General features: G+C 38.5%; 3 protein-coding genes across 6 annotated transcripts in view; 1 reads left to right on the plus strand and 2 right to left on the minus strand.

The window, feature by feature from the left end:
• Window positions 1-389: 389 nt before the first annotated feature.
• On the minus strand, window positions 390-7,690 carry LOC144650360 (fibronectin type 3 and ankyrin repeat domains protein 1-like). Of its 2 annotated transcripts, none has more exons than XM_078510016.1 (7): window positions 7,550-7,690; window positions 4,840-5,034; window positions 4,106-4,293; window positions 3,957-4,019; window positions 2,856-2,963; window positions 1,860-2,027; window positions 390-1,202 (listed from the first exon to the last, which is right to left on the minus strand). In XM_078510016.1, the coding sequence occupies exons 2-7, from the start codon at window positions 5,031-5,033 to the stop codon at window positions 772-774; spliced, it is 1,152 nt and encodes a 383-aa protein (XP_078366142.1). In that variant the 5' UTR covers window position 5,034; window positions 7,550-7,690; the 3' UTR covers window positions 390-771. The 2 variants fall into 2 exon arrangements, with proteins under 2 accessions (XP_078366142.1, XP_078366143.1); XM_078510017.1 differs by lacking the exon at window positions 7,550-7,690 and adding an exon at window positions 5,335-5,355.
• Window positions 7,691-7,992: 302 nt separating this feature from the next.
• LOC144652623 (transmembrane protein 101-like) lies at window positions 7,993-10,088 on the plus strand. Its single transcript, XM_078512700.1, has 2 exons — window positions 7,993-8,379; window positions 9,478-10,088. The coding sequence occupies exons 1-2, from the start codon at window positions 8,050-8,052 to the stop codon at window positions 9,940-9,942; spliced, it is 795 nt and encodes a 264-aa protein (XP_078368826.1). The 5' UTR covers window positions 7,993-8,049; the 3' UTR covers window positions 9,943-10,088.
• Window positions 10,089-11,309: 1,221 nt separating this feature from the next.
• The window catches only part of LOC144652482 (condensin-2 complex subunit D3-L-like), a 43,746-nt gene continuing 38,878 nt past the window's right edge, over window positions 11,310-16,177 (minus strand). The window contains exons 39-45 of one of the 3 annotated variants that reach the window (XR_013570548.1): window positions 15,714-15,810; window positions 14,963-15,349; window positions 14,748-14,858; window positions 13,738-13,840; window positions 13,194-13,230; window positions 11,839-12,404; window positions 11,310-11,652 (exon numbers count right to left, since the gene is read on the minus strand). Coding sequence is in view for 1 of the 3 variants with exons in the window: in XM_078512495.1 (XP_078368621.1) it covers window positions 12,285-12,404; window positions 13,194-13,230; window positions 13,738-13,840; window positions 14,748-14,858; window positions 14,963-15,349; window positions 15,711-15,810 (858 nt within the window). In the remaining 2 variants the exon portion in view is untranslated. Of the gene's footprint in view, window positions 12,405-13,193; window positions 13,231-13,737; window positions 13,841-14,747; window positions 14,859-14,962; window positions 15,350-15,710; window positions 15,811-16,177 lie in introns of all 3 variants that reach the window. The other 2 variants (XR_013570547.1, XM_078512495.1) reach the window with 2 other exon arrangements.

Raw genomic sequence — 16,177 nt, forward strand, 5'->3', positions numbered from 1 at the left:
AGCGATAATGTAATAAAATCGACTAAACTCAGCCGTGACACAGTTTCTTTAAATAGAGCCGTAACCAGACCTTTGCAATAGACGAGGCAAGATCTTGCTAAGGGGGCTCTGGGGGTATGCCCTCCAGACTTGAAGTTTTAAAATCTAGAAACTGAAAATCTTTCAGATACATTTTTCATGACGTATTTCTTGTGAAAACTCAATCTTGCACAACTGAGGATTATTTTCCCAACTAACAAATTTTGTTTTTAATTTTGGGCAAAAATCTAGACGAGGCAAGTGCCTCGTCTTGCCTCTTGCAAGTTACGGCCCTACCTTTAAAAGGCCCCTTCAACATCTACAAGCTACGACAAACATTGTGCCGACAACTTCAAGACACTAAAACACACAACAGTAATATTCAATTTATTGTTTACTCAAATCTTTACAGATCAACGCGTAGCGCAAATGCGCACTTAACTTTCAGCTTGTAGAAACTTCGCTTTAACAGCGATATTAATTAAATATTTACACATAATATATTAAGTATTTAAAATAATATATTAAGTATTTAAAATAATGGTATAAACCAACGTTAAAAACCGACACGATAAACTTTATAACCGTGAACAACATTCAGTTAGTTGTCATAGCGGTATTAATTTTATAAAGGTATTGAAAGATTTATGTAACCATTAGCATCTTTGATGAATGGGCAATTCCATTAAATGCCAAAAAGATATAATTCGGTTCTCAACCACTTTTATCAAATATCATTCAAAAAAATGTTCATTACGACATTACTGCGCCGTTTTCTTTTCCAGCGGGTACGCTTTGGGCGGCGTTTGCGACCGACTTTAAACCATGACTGTCGTCCAACTGTTCGCGGCTTTGCCGGCGTTCTTTCGCTTCAGCTAACTTACGTTCATTGTCCGCTTTTCTCAAAGCCTCCACCTGCTCTTGCAGGAAATGAATCACCTTCTCGTGTTCAAAAGACCTTGCAAAATCCAGGGCTGTTTTACCATGCTCCGATTTCAGCTTGACAGAAACACCCTTCTTGACGAGTAGCTTCACCAGCGCCTCGTATCCATTAAGCGCGGCGTTCATAAGCGTGCTCTTGCCTTCCTTGTCCATCGTGTGTACATTCGCTCCGTGATGGATCAGCACCTTGGAAACGTTCACATTGCCGCTGACGGCCGCCACTCTCATCAGAGGCGTCCAACCTATGAAAGAGAAGTAAAATTAACTAGGGGGCCAAAATCCGCTACTCCTTTCGACCATGTTTTACACGGAAAAAAGACTGTTAAAGGTCTCGTCTAGCTGCTTACCAACCTCGTTCCCAGGGTATCTCTCTCTTCCCCCCCGTCTGTGGGGGGGGGGGGGGGGGCGGGGGGGTCCGAGGGGAATGAACATGTTCATTGTATAGAAATCGCGCCAAAATTGCAGCTGGCCGCATTTGCGTGACCACGACAAAAATTATATAGTTTTCATTTTTTTTTATTTATTCCATTCCAAAATTTACAACGACTAGATAAACAAAAACAAAACAACTAGAAAAAGAGCAAGGTTTTGTATGAGAGCATGTACACAGGTCTTAAAACAAGCCTGGAATTTCTTCGTCTAAGTTCGAAACCTGCGAACCGCCATATCACGCTGAAATCACGACCGAATCACGCTGAAATCGCAGCAGGTTTACACGCACGATTTGGAGTTACAACCTTAACGACAAAAAATATTGCACCAAAAATTGCCTGTGTAATCAGGCCTTAATGTAACACCACCTAAATAACACCAATTTACAACACTGATCATAATCGTCTTTGTGTGTACATAAATTCCAAAACCCCCAAGTAAGATATTATGTTTTTATAGTCAGTCACCTGAAGTTTCGTCTTTGACGTCCACCCTGCAGCCATCTTGAAGCATCCAGCGGATCATGTCCAGATTGGCTCCATCCACTGCCCAGTGAAGAGCTGTTGAGCCTGTCTTGTCCAGCAAATCCCAGTTGGCGCCATGTTGCCTTAGCAACTGGGCGACCTCTACATTACCTGCCGAGAAGAAAGGACAGTTTTGAAAAGATGGCATTTAGAGATTTAGACTGAGCTGTACAGCACTGAGTTTTGGAACAGTAGTCTAAATTGAAGCAGAAACTTATGGGTTTCTGATTGAACTTTAATCATTTGAAAATTACTGGTATTGGCACTGTTGGTAGTCCCCAGCCAAATTAAAGGCCTGGCTACGTATTATACTGCCCCCCCCCCCCCCCTCCAGCTCGTTTGCTTGGTTTTGCCTTTGGGACCGCTAGCAGTCTACAACGACCAATACATTTAGTAATTCAAGATTGATGTAATTTTTAAGCGATTTTGAAGAATTTTCAGTACGCAGTTTCAATTATTCTTTGACTAACAATCTTATTGTACAGCATGGGGTTGGGTAGCGGCTCTCACAAAGTCTCACATGAATGGCTCACAACCTTCAACAAGAGAACAAAAGAACAAACAACAGGAACAATGACCCTATCCCCGAATAAAATAACAACTTCTACACTAAAGGACCAATACAATAACTGTTATTACAGTTCTCTGCAGTTACAAAGATGTAAGGTTATGGACCCTTTTGCCTCGTTTGCATACCTGCTAACAAAAGAATATATTTGCGCAGACTCAACTGTAATAACAGCTATTACTTACAAGCTTACAAGTGCTGCTACACTTCCAGTTAAAGCAGCTTGGAGTATATTGCTACTCCCCCTGGAAAGGATGCTAGTCCATCACATGTTACCACCAGTAACACTGGTACTTATTTATATCCCTAGGCGAAGAGAAAATTATAAATATTGCATGAACTTTACTACAAAAAAAAAACTGCTAATAAACCTGAGAAGGAGGCCATCATCAAAGCAGTCTTTCCACTAGAGCTTTGAAAATTCACATCTGCACCGTTTTCCAGTAAGACTTTTGCTACTTCCACATACCCACGCTGGGCTAGATGGAACAGAGAAAATAAAAATAATGTCAGCACTCCAAGCAGGGAGGCATTTTGCATACTAAAGGCAAACCATTAGCTCAAGTGCCGTCTTGTTTATATTTTCCCTCTCAAATTTCCTTGGGCTCCAGTTCTTTTCCAGAACATTTTTTTCTTTCCACTTATCAATAATGAATGTCTACGTTATATAATAATTATATTTTGAAGAACAGCTTGAGCCCATTACATCAGAAAAATATTTGTGAACTGTTAGCCTACTGTATGCAAACAGCTGACTAACAGCCAACTGTTGGCTGGCAAAAAAGAAACTATCTTAACAATGCATGAAGGGAGATATTTTTCATGTTGAAGGGGAGCTGGGATCACATTAGTCGACTGAACAACTGGGATATGCTTTTTTGGCAATAGTTTCTCTCTTAAATTTCCTTCAATTTCTGTCTCCTCTGGTACAATCGTCTTTCTTTTCATCAGTAACACAGCCGTGTACATGTTGTGGTTTAATTTTACCTAGGGTTTAAAATTTTTCACACCAGTTTGATTTTATTCCCTTTTGTTTCAGATTACTATAATAAAAATGAGACAATATAAAATTAAACCAAAACAACATATGAAAAAAAAAAAAAAAAAAAAAATCACAATATTATTATTTGAAGAATCCTCTCCACCCTGTTGGTGAGCTGTCAGCATACTGTTTGGCAACAAACAACAATTTACAAAGAATCAAAACAACTCTGGGTTTAACACTATCATTGTGTGGTTCCAGAAAAATGTCCATACTCCCCCCCACTGAAGGTGGGAAGGGACTCATTTAAGGTCAAAAACTTTTAGAAAATGTATGAAGCTTAATTGGAATTTTCCAGAGGGTTGGGGGGTCTTAGGAAAAAATCCCTACCGTGGGAGAGGTATGGATAATTTATGGAACTACACATTGTGAAAACGCGTCAGTAATATCAGCTGTAAACAAAAAAAGTAATAAAATGACTGTAACAGACCTGCTATCATGAGTGGAGATAAACCAAACTTGTCAGGCGAATCAACAGCTTGCCAGCTCAGCCCTGCAGTACAAACAATATATTTATTTTACTACTGCAAGTCGGTGACATAAAAAAAGCTGCAAAATTTGATTGACCTAAAACCTCACCAGGTAAAATATTTTTGACGGTTTCCACATCTCCCTTAGTTACAGCTCTCTGAAGATCTTCGCTGGTTTGCGGCTTCTTTGTGGTCGACACAGTGACAACAGCACTCCAAGCACTCGAGCCAAAGTCATTCATACATTTCAGTCTGTAGCGGTACTGTGTGCGAGGCTCTAGGCCCTCGAAAACATTCCTGGTAAACAAGACAAGTCAAAGATAATTTTTTTCAAGAGTTATTTAAATGCTATTTAATTATTTAATTCTACTAATAAAATGGGTTGACGTTGGCAATGATGGTGATGAGGAGGACAAGGACAATGGCGACACGATTAATGATGATGGCGGTGATAATGATGATGATGATGATATCGATGATGACCACGACAACAGAGGCTCCTGCTGGAATGAGGCTCACATTGAAAAGGTACTAAAAGATCAGAGGGCAGCCCAGTCTTTAAATACATCCCACATATATTTTACCTATCACAAAAATTTATCCAAATACTGTCAAATGTTTTATAGATAACCACCCTTAATTGGGAGGGCAGTGATTGTTGCTCATCAAGGTTTCTTTGTGTAGATATTATGGTTCAGTTTTTCCCTTGGTATTTCTTTTGCTCAGGGGTATGGTAAATAATTATATATGATTATCATGAAATAAATATAAGACAAGAAAAAATCTCAAATTGAACCACAACATATATAGTTATGCTAAACAAAAACAAAACGTAAAGCTTACGATTTACTGTAGCCTGAATAAACATTGCCAAATCCTTTGGACTTAGGACCAAGCTCTTCTTCTTGAATACAGTAACGTGCTCTGCTGTCTCCCTGGCCTTGATTGACTTCTTCAGGAGCCTTCCAATACAGCTCTATGCTATTATGCGTTACCTTACCCACAACTGGGGGATCAGGGCGAGGAGGCATCGACATCCTTGTAAAAGAAAAAAAATCAATGTAAGATTCTAAAAAAATACCTACAGAAGAAAGGCGTGGAGATCAGCAATGTCATGAGCATGGAACCATTGAAAAAATCTGAAAAAATTTCTCCAGCTAGTCCGTAATAGGGTTCGAAACCTATGACTTCTCGTATACTCCTGTCACAATAGGTCCACACTTTCAATCTGCTACGCTTACAGTTTTCAATCATATATCTGTTAATTCATCTACAATAAAAATTACAACCACAATTTTTACATCTGCAAGTTTATAGCTATCAGCAAGTTACAAGTACCTATATGTTTTTGGTAAAATTGCTTTCAGTCATTTTCTTTCCAACCTTGGTTAATCTGTTTCAACCTCAACCTAACGAAGGAATTCAAATTCTCTAAGTGTGATATCATTATAAAAAAATTGTTATAACGTTTGGTTGAAAGTTCTTGTACCTTCACTATACTCGCACAAAAGATTTTAGTGATTTTTTAGGAGTACAGAACATAATTCCTACTCTGACAAAAATAAATTAGAGCCTTTGAGACCTACCGTAACTTCTCTGGAAACAATTAATTTGAAGCAGTGAAAAACTACCCAATTATCAACTGCACAGTATGCAATTGTGCAAATTAGAGACTAGAGTATTCTCATTATATAAAGCAAGGGATGCTCTGCCCTGCTGTGTGGGTAAAAGGAAATACAGCAATAATTTTTATTATTCTGTAATTCCTTTGTTTAGGTGTCATTGTTTAGCTGTTAGTAGATTGTTTGGTCTTTTGTAGCAGTTCTTGTGTAGTGGTATACAATGACAGAACACAACAGAATGACAGATATGTGCCAATCGCATGCATTTAGACGACATTTTACTAATAAAAGTTTAAGTACAGTGGTTGTTTTAGAACAAAATCTCCAAGTCTTGTTTCTTGTTTGAATGAGAGTTAATAACAAAACATAAATCTCAGCTGTTGCTCCCAATTCTTTGTAATCTCTGATCTTATCAGAATTCTAAAAAAAATTTTATGCAGCTATGAAACTGCTGCATAAGACAGAAAGTTGCAAAGTCTGGTCGATGACCAAAATTTTTGCAGGATGGCATATTTTAAAGGAAAACATAAATAACATTTTAACAATATCTTTCATAATTTCTTTTCTGGATAATTAGAATTATTACTTTCATTAAAAACTTATCAAAAATATTATCATGACATGTCAAATTAAAAGTGTCACAAAATATGGTTTATTTCATAAATATCAGATGATTAAATTAGGCAGCCTGAAAATTTAATTAGTTTCTGACACAAAGAGATGAACAGTTTACCACCAAGTTGACAGACAACATAAAATTCCATAGCTAACATGGCAATACGAACTAAATCCTTTTCAAGAAAAACACAGTCCACTTGAAATCTTAGTTTACAAATCCTTGATTACATGTTCTCCTGCAGGGTATACAACAGTTTTTCTCATATTTTTTTCCAAATACTGAACATGTCTTCACGTCTTCAAATAAATTACAACACTAAATTTGGTATTCAATTAAAATAAGTGCATATTTGAAAAAAGAAAAGATTATTGTGTTTAACAATAAGCAAAGTGTTGGGACTTATTCAGAACGTTATTAAAAATTTAATTAAGGTTTTGCAACAAATCTGAAAACTAGAGCATTGCTGACAAATTATCAAACAAACAAGCATTTAATACAGCATTATGTACACATCTCTTTTTGTAAACTTTATTTAAAGATGGTATGATGCTTGTATTTAATATTTACTTCACTAAAAAACATTTAGTAAATTAATACTGCATGAGTTTAAAAATTTGTGTAAAAATAGTTGTCTTTTATAAACAAAACATTTTCCATTTGCACGCATATTTTAAGTTAAAATCAAAAAACGATAATTTTTCTCATCTTACTTCCTCGACATATCAACAACAGACTCAAAATTTTATCAATATTCCATAGTACCGCACAAATATGTGATAAAACAAGGAAAACAATGAAAGGATAAACCAGGCATTGTTATGTGAATTTCGTTGTTTATAAATCGAAAAGAAGTACTCGTTTGCCTGAAGTTGGCGCTGATTAAAACCAACACCCGGCACAATGCATTCCCTTCTTTGAATACTAATAGTACTACTGATTTATAAATTTGGACAAAATCCTGACAAAAAGGTCGAAAAATAAAGCTGACGAAAGATACGAAGGACGCGCTTAGATCTGCTTAGATGCAGTTAGATGCATTCAAAATCGCTTGTAATTGAAAGTCGACGCAAGCGATATTTTCCCTATATTTCTGTACAGAGATTTGATAATATGAGTTCAAAGGATCAACTGGAGGAGATTTCAAAATAAATATGCCAACATGGGAAAAGAAATCTGAAGAAATGCAGCAAACCACAAACATAAGCTTACATACGCCATGTCGCACGTAATCTGTACTTCACCTAAAATTCGCGTATTCGTTTCTCATTGGCATCAGATTTATTTAAAATAGGATCACTTTACATCACCTTACCTCGATTTTTCGAAAAATAGTTCTTCTCTTCTTCTTGGAACTTTTTAACGGGTCTAGGGCAGATTGGTGACCTTGTAGTCGTTATCAATTACATTTTGCATAACAAACTTCACACTTCATCAAGTCAGAGACGGTCAGAGATCGTTTCCAAGGCCGAAGTGCACAAACTCGACTAAGAGGAGATCCCTCAGTCAGGTTTTGCAAATAAGACATTTTTGAATATGGTACCGAGAAAGATTATTTGAAGACTTCTTACAGATGACTATTATTCCTTCAATTCCTTTCAACAAAAATCTCAAGAAAGTCAGCTGTAAATTTAAGGGCAACGAAGCAAAATCCTCCAAAACTGTTAAAATAATCTTTACCCCTCCCCGCTAAGACAACATGTGCATTTGCGCTGACAAATCGCGGGCGTACGTTTCACCCTGTCTTCTTTTATACTTTGTTCAGAACTTTGTTCGATCTTCTGTCTTTCAAGTTGGTTACTTTCTTACTCGACTATGGCTGGATTAGACAGAACCCTTCGTATACTAGACGCTCTAGGCCTCTTTATTGTCACTCGATTTCCATTTATAGAATTATTCATGCTTCTAATGTCAACTGGAGAAAAAGCCGAAAGCCTGCCAGGAGGACAGATCTTCAGCTTCAGAGACACATTGCGGCAGGAGTATGTCCTTGTATACGTGAATGCCACAGTTTTCTTTGTTTGTGGAACGGGAATGACCTTGGATTTCAAGAGGAGGAAATGTGGCTTCGCTGCATTTTTACATGCAGTAATTTATACTACGATGACTCTCTTTCAACGAAAAAGCTATTCAGAATATTTGATTGTAAGTAATTTCAACTTCAAGCTTTGATTCTTTTCGAGCTTTATTTTATATTCATGTGTACATGTGATTCTTATCATCCCCATACTACATGCAACGTTCTTTTCTTCGGCACGATGTGCCCTTGTTAAACCGAGGCGAAAAATTATTCATTTCTGGATGAGATGGACAAAGAGTCACATGTAAATTATTTATTTTTGGGAGTAGTGGAATCGTCCAAGCCCCGGCCCCACCCCCACGGGCTACTGTGAACCTTATCAATTTGTGAAGGACCCTCCAGACCCCTGTTTGTAAGCCTGTTTTAAATATCTGGATCAGGAAATGTTTATTTTTGTCAGTAACAACCCAACATTTGCCCAATTGCCTGTTATAGAGGTGACCGTTTACTAGAACTTGCTACACATACCATTATAACACTGACCGGGGGGGGGGGGGTGGGGTACTCGAAAAAGTTTTGTACAGGGAGGCTCCGGCCGGAGATCCAACCCCTTACCCTTTTATATACCATTTTGATAGAAAAGGTGCCCCTTTTGTATACCTTTAATTGCAAAAAGGCACCCCTTTCATATACCTACACGACATCACATTTACCTAAAACGGGAAGTTTTCTTGTCATTTTTATTTCGGGCTTAATAAATTAAGACGATACAGCCAAAAGTTGCGTCTGCTCAAAATATTTAATGTAAAGGCCTTTACAAATATCATAATGGCAGATTTCCACACCCTTTCATATACCTAAACCTGTGAAATCCCTACCCTTTTATATAACTGGAGCCTGAAAAAGGTACCCCTTTCGGGCGGAGCCTCCCCGTATAGGCCATTATAGGGAGTACCCCCCCCCCCCCCGGGAACACTGATTAGCCTGAGTTGCAGCCCTGTTATAGTCCGTCTGCGATCCAGCAACCAAAAGCTGATTGGCTCGTGCATATGGCCATTCAAAACCCGGGTAACATGTATGGGGCGGAACAAGCTTTGGTCGCTGGTTCGCAGACGGACTATACCAGGGTTTAGTTCCTCTGCAACACAGGCTATTTATCTTGTGCATTTTGATTTATTTTAACAACATGGCTTAAATAAAAAAAATGTATCTTTTTTCCCCAGGTCAGGATGGGCGCTAGAACAGCTGCAGTATGTGCTGGTTATCTCTTTGTGGCTGGAGGACTCACGGACAGTCAGCGAGGCCGACCAAAGGTGGTGCAAGCCCTTCAAGTGGGTCGTCAAATCCTTGCATTCTATCTCTTCTGCAATGGTTACATGGTGTGGGCAAGTGAAGAGGACCGGCTTGCTCATTACAAGAACATCCCTGGTGGTCAATTCATGGTCGTCGCTGTTATAGCAATGTATGTAATCCCAGCACTCTTTATCTACGCTGGATATGAAGCGGGTTACTTTGCGCGCATTGTCGTCTGGCAGTTGGTCATTATCTCGGCTTTAGTGGATTTTAATACAAAATACTGGTACAGGAGTTCTAGCCATGTGGAGTTTTGGTATCAACTTCAACACGCTTCTAGGAATATTTCTGTTGTAGGATCACTTCTTCTCTTGGGCAGGATAAGAAACTGGTGAACAGAAAACTGTGACACTTCTAAAAGTGAAGCACTTGCCTAGCTCGGTGCTAGCGTAGAGAGAAGGTTCTTGGAAACTGGGGAGTCAATATGCTGTTGCACAAGTCAAGCAGTCATTTTATCTCTCATGAAGTGGCAAGCAAGAAGGGATGCAAGAGAGAAAATGGCTATAGGGAAAACTAGACATGCAAATTTTTGCCTTGCCATGCCAAGAGAGAGCATTGCTTCACTTAGTCTGGGCTGGTAGAGCATCACTTTCTGGAAACATTGGGCTTATTCGGGGGGCTTACAAGCAAAGGGGATTATAACCGAAACTTTATGGTATCATGGTATCAGACTGTGAACAAACAAAGCAGTTTCAAGCACAAAAATTACAGGACATTGTTTTTGTAATCAATGTTTGATGTTACTGTCAGAATTTGGTAACAGCAAATGTATGTGCAACGTTGATAGGTTTTCGGGCTTACTGGTTTATCGCTGGTGTGACTATAATGTCCTTTTTAATAGTTATCAAAATAAAAATTCACCAAATACCAATCTGTATTGACAACTTGATCACATTAACCGTATTATTAAAAACTAGCCATGGTATAATATTGTTATTCCTGAGTTTTGATTGGTTTTCAGGCCATGGTATATGAGCTCATATACCATGGTCCACAAATATGATAGGTGTTCTCCTCCGCAACGACAGCCGGGGAGCTTAGACATTGCAATTCTTTGGTTGTTTTGTATTAAAACAATTATTCCAGTGGCGCTTGTTGGGTATGAGAGCATCATAGCCAACTCAGCATTTCGCACCTTGTTGGCTATCTACCATCTCGTTTCCAACGCACGCTCGTGGAATAACTGTTAAATATCACACTGCCAAATAATGTCGGGTGGAGAAAGAGTGTTATCCAGAGAGTAAGGTAGAAAGCTTTATGGTAACCGACCAGCTTCTATTGCTCTATTGTTTCAGCGTGTGGTGGCTTACAAAAGCCCATTCTCATAAACGACCTGCCCTAGTTGGGACCACTTTTGAAATCACAAAGTGGTTGCTCACCAGAACTTCTACTGAAATACTGCATAACATCCAAGGGGGCTTTCATTTATTCCTGCATGGGGCGGGGTTTTGGCAAAATCACTTGTGGTGGCATCCAAATATTACCAACCCCCTCCCCCTCCACCTCGTTGGTAGGAAAAATGTCACATCTGCCCACAGTAATTCACCTTGTTTTTAATTTTTGCCGATCAATTACTGTAACCCCTTACTTAGCTTCCCAAAATAACATACCCCCCCATGCACTAATAAATGAAAGCCCACTAAAGCCATTATTAACCAACAGAGCTAAACAGAAACAGCATTAATAGAACTGAACATTTTACCCAAGGAATTGATTTTATTAATAAAGATGCTACAATACTAATTCTTCAAATGTTCTAAGATAAACAATAAAAATACAGTGATTACAAAAATATTATAATTTATTCTCTGGTCATGCAAAATACCGGTATGCAAACTTTTAAAAACTGTAAAAATGTTGGAGTAAATTTTATCTAACCCACAAATTTTGAGCTTATGGCTTGTCTCAGAGATAGAAAATGTTTTAACAGCTAAGGTTCATACCTCTCCTTTTCGACTGGACAAACAAATCCACCGAGTTGCATAAAATTTGTTAAATAATTGTGAAGCTAATCTAATGATAAATTTTCTGTTGCAAGAAAGCACCTGCCTCCTCCACAGGCTTTTCCAAGGCCGATTGAGCGCGGATGGAGAGGGAGGATTTTGAGCGAGCGCGTAGCGCGAGTAGGAAGATGTGGAGCGGTTGGTCTCCCTTCGCCCCGCTTTCCTCAATAATTAACTAGCATTTCTCCCAGCGATCGCGAGCGACTGGGGACGAGGCAGAGAAAGCACCATCTCAAACTACCTAATTTTTCAAACCACTTGTTGTTTTGCTTGGAAATTTGAAAAATCAGGATTGCACTGTATTAATTTTGGTCATGCAAAATTTTGCCAAAGTTTGTTAGTAAAACAATGGAAACAATAATATTGTCAACCATTGGAATGTTACACTGTTTTAGTTGTAAAAATTGAAGAATTGCCTGATTAAATAAGCAGAACTTCAAGTTAATTGACTTTTTAGCTTAGGAATAGGTTGGGCATGACTTTATTAGATCAGCATGCATATCATGCCACCTTAGCTGTTAGACTCTACAACTTGGGAAGATTCATTCTAAAAATTTTAGTCTTGTACTTCATTGACACTGACGTTAAAAAATTCGTATAACTCTATTTTATGTTAGAACTGATAATTACGAGTTTAAGTCCATGAACGGCTAAAAGATGAATGTTGTTCACTGTCACTTTCGTTTTCGGGATCTTGTTCTCCCTGAGACAGAATCATTAGACAGTGGTCTGCTGTTTGTTGTTGGTGGTGGTCTGCTATTCACCTTCTTGCTAGAAACTGGCTTTTTAGGATCCTGTAAAACAAGTCAGTTCAAGACAATATTACATGACACAGCTGGTTTAGAGCAACTAACCATAACCCGGAGGCTGATTGACTCCCAATCTGATTGGCTATTCAGAAGTCCTAACAGAGGGCACATGTGATATTTCATGCTGCTAAAGCAGCCACTGGGTCAGACTACTAATTAAAGCGCACCTTTTTGATTGGCAATTAGATTATTAGCTCAAAATTTCTGAGGTGGTAGATGATGAGGCTAAAGGTCGAATCAATAATAATTTTTTATTGCACTATGGGACAAGAGAAATTTACTTTTTTGAGTAGAACTGCAGTTTATTTAAACAAATTCAAGTTTTTAGAGTTGGGCAGCAGTGACTGTCATTCTTTTTTTTTCCTTTTGGAAGTTGAATTATTAATTTATTTATCTTTTCAAACTTCCTTTGAGACTTCAGAGAAAGGAGGAAATAAACCATAATTAACTCCTTTTGGGAGTTGAATTATCAATTTATTTATCTTTTCAAACTTCCTTTGAGACTTCAGAGAAAGGAGGAAATAAACCATAATTATTTTGTAGACGACCTCCAGCCACTGCACAGTAATGGCTGTTGTACGACAGCTCAGCCAATCAGATTGCAGCATTTACATAAGAACATAAGTATAAATCTACTAATTATTGTCAAGATCCATATGATGCAAATTGTATGCAAAGGTTAAGGGTGGTAAATGTTGTTAAATCACAGTTTAAAGTTGTCTGCAAGGAATACCTCACAATCAGATTGATGTCTACGTATGATCAGCCACTTACCGGCGATTTGATATTCCATGTCCTCGGTTTTGGAAGCCTGTTGAATTTAATGAATTTTAAACAGTACATGAGCAAATTGGAGCTTCTTGTGAGTTTAACGTTGTTTGGCATAGAAAATACTGCTTGATTCAAAAACTCGGTTTTTTAGCTGATAGAAAATTTCCACCTGAATTTCAACCATTGCCAACCCTCCAAGGTTAAGACCATTTTAGTTGCCATGGTGACTAAAACTTATTTTGGAGCCGGCGACTAAATTTTAACCAAAGTCGCCAGCCTGGCGCCTAAAATAAAGAAGAAGGATTGAAAGCGTGAACTTAATATAGCGACTTTTAAAAAATTTTCACTGGCGACCAAACTTGAGCAGTCAGTGGCCAAATGGGCACTAAGAAAAAAAAGTAAGCTTGGAGGGTTGATTGCAGTCTAGCAAACATGCAGGTGAATGGTATGTGGCCACTTGTCGATAGCTTTCTAAATTCTCATCATGTCTCTGTATGACAATATATAGATAGTGTGCAGAGAAATAAGATATTAATCACACTCTTACTTCTGCTCTGGTGACATCATACAGATAATTTGTTGTTCTTTTTCTTCCCCATTCTCGTCATCGTCTTCCGCCACTTTGCCTTCGATCCAACTTGGTGGAGTACCTAAAACAAGTTGGCCCAGTTGTAATTAACAGAATAAATAGACAGTTTTGTTTGGTAATAAATATTTATGCATTGCCCTTATTAGGATAGTCTCTTGTACAGCTGTTATTTGAGTTGTTAAGCAATGTTTCTCCAAACTGCATTTCTTTTCTTTTGTTTTGACTGCAGCACTCAGACACCTATCAGCAAACAGTGACAGTCACAGTTTTCTGAAAAGCTATGAAAATTATTGCTTCAAATCTTCAACTAATTAAATGTTCTACCTTATTATAGGAATATAACGAGGCGTTTTAACAACGTGAACAAAATTTACGCATAATAAAATTAACGCGAATTTAGGAAAAGTTCTGGTCAAAAAAGTTAACATACATGTTATTAACGCAAATTTTTGAAATTCGCATTAATAAAATGTAATCATTAATTTCCTATAATAAGGTAATTAAGGTTTATACAAGACTGTTTTATTAGAGTAAAACTTGGGGTTTTATTTCAATAGCACATTTGCACGATGTCGTCATTTGACTACAAATACCAGAATTCATTTCGCCTTTCCTTTGTTATTCAAATTTTGAATTCCCAGTGGGGTTTGAAAAACAATTGCTCTAATTAGAATGACAAAAAGACAAAGCGGAGGATTCTGGTAGTTGTAGTCAAGTGACGTGTGTGTCAAACTCAAATGGTGACATACTGTTTTTTTTTTTTTTTTTTTTTTTTTTTTACACTAGGGTCACAATCAGACAACGCAGTCAGTGGCTCAGGATTATGGGAGCAAAGCTATGATTGGCCTTTAGAAATCTTGGAAAGGAATGTGGTTTAAGCAGCCATTAGGGGAGACTTGCGTTGCAGGGCGTACAACCCAAATTAATGACTGTGAGGGAGACTATAATGACTACCGAAGGTAACCAACCTTTATCCTTAGGGTACACTCTAATGGGTAATGATGTTGGTATGGGAGACGGAGGTGCCATTGCACTTGAACTTGCGCAAAATGAAATTATTGACAAATGGCTTCTTTCACCTGCAATAAATCATTTCAAATGATTAAGATAATTGACATAAAGCAGAAGGAGATCAAAAAAGTATACTGCAGTTTATTGATTGCACCCCGAGTTAAAAAATTACCTTCCGGAGTGCTAGCTGCACGCTCTTCATTTTCCCTCTGAAAGGCTCTAGAATTGGTAGGCTTAAGAGGTGTACGTCTTTCTGGCCCCTCCATGGGAGCATCACCTTGACATGGACCTTCCACCTGTCCAACGCTCCTCCTCTTCTGTTGTTCTGCAACTTTGTGCACTTGATTCACGGCTTTGCGTGCAGAATTCAAAATAGCTGCAGTTGTGAGTGTATGTCGTCGCTTTTTCTGCAGGGGGCTGACTAGTACAGTGAGGTTCGATTTCAGAGCACTATTTAGCAGCGCTTTGTTTCGTAGGTCAGGGGCCATGGTGTGTCGTCGGCTGATCTGCATTTTTTCAATAGCACCAGCGAGGGGAGTAACATTAGGCCTGTTTGATCCTATTGTGAATAAGATCATGAACAAGAATGACTTAATTTCCATCACATTAATAAATAAATAAATAAATAAGTATCTTTATTGACCACTCCCCAATGAAGCTTTTCAGGGCCAATATTGTTAATGAACGTAACATGGTTAAAAATCCCAACTGGCAGGAGGCACAAGGGTAGCCGAGAAGTTGAACTACCATAGGTCTGCTGAGGACAATATCAGTGAGTGGTCAGAATGGGACTTGACCCCACGGCTTTCGGATTTCAAGTCCAATGCTCTAACCATTTGACCATACTGCCTCACAACCACAAGCTACGCTTGAAAAATATACTCCAGTTGAAGAAAATTAAAACTTAGAGTTTTTCTTACCACTTTTGGGAGAAGGTGTGGCATTTCGTAGCTGTGGGGTTACAAACTCCGCCACCTGAGTTGGAGTGTTTGCTGCTGAAGAAGGCTGCCTGGTGATGACCTAAGTAGCAAGACGTGCATGGTAACAAGGGTTTACATTTTATTATTAAGAAAGAAAGGAACACACCCAGGCCCATTAACATCTTCGGTCAGTGTGTTATGCTAAAACAATTAAACGGCTCCCTCTCGGTTTCTATCGACTTTGATAGTTGGCTCGGGGCTTTGACCCAGGGGGGGGGGGGGGGACTCCGGCTTGTAAATGACGGGGATGATCGAATGGAGGCAAAACTCAGGACCCAAAAAAATCCCTAAGTCTTTCGACATTACCCAAAAAAATCCCTGGACCAAAAATAACCCCCCAAAAAAATCCCTTGTCAAATTACCCCTAAATTGCCAGGAGGGGCAATAATATAACACAATGGAAGCCG

Source organism: Oculina patagonica, chromosome 4 (assembly GCF_052425735.1).
Source record: "Oculina patagonica isolate OP01 chromosome 4, crgOcupat, whole genome shotgun sequence".
Taxonomy (NCBI): domain Eukaryota; kingdom Metazoa; phylum Cnidaria; class Anthozoa; order Scleractinia; family Oculinidae; genus Oculina; species Oculina patagonica.

What these genes read in the sequence shown, in the direction of transcription:
- LOC144650360 (XM_078510016.1), bottom strand. Translation starts at nt 5,033, where the DNA reads ATGTCGATGCCTCCTCGCCCTGATCCCCCAGTTGTGGGTAAGGTAACG. An exon ending in CGTCAAAAATATTTTACCTG is followed by an intron (nt 4,020 to 4,105) that starts GTGAGGTTTTAG and finishes TTTGTACTGCAG; the next exon opens with GGCTGAGCTGGCAAGCTGTT. An exon ending in GATGATGGCCTCCTTCTCAG is followed by an intron (nt 2,028 to 2,855) that starts GTTTATTAGCAG and finishes TCTTCTCGGCAG; the next exon opens with GTAATGTAGAGGTCGCCCAG.
- LOC144652623 (XM_078512700.1), top strand. Translation starts at nt 8,050, where the DNA reads ATGGCTGGATTAGACAGAACCCTTCGTATACTAGACGCTCTAGGCCTC. An exon ending in GCTATTCAGAATATTTGATT is followed by an intron (nt 8,380 to 9,477) that starts GTAAGTAATTTC and finishes TTTTTTCCCCAG; the next exon opens with GTCAGGATGGGCGCTAGAAC.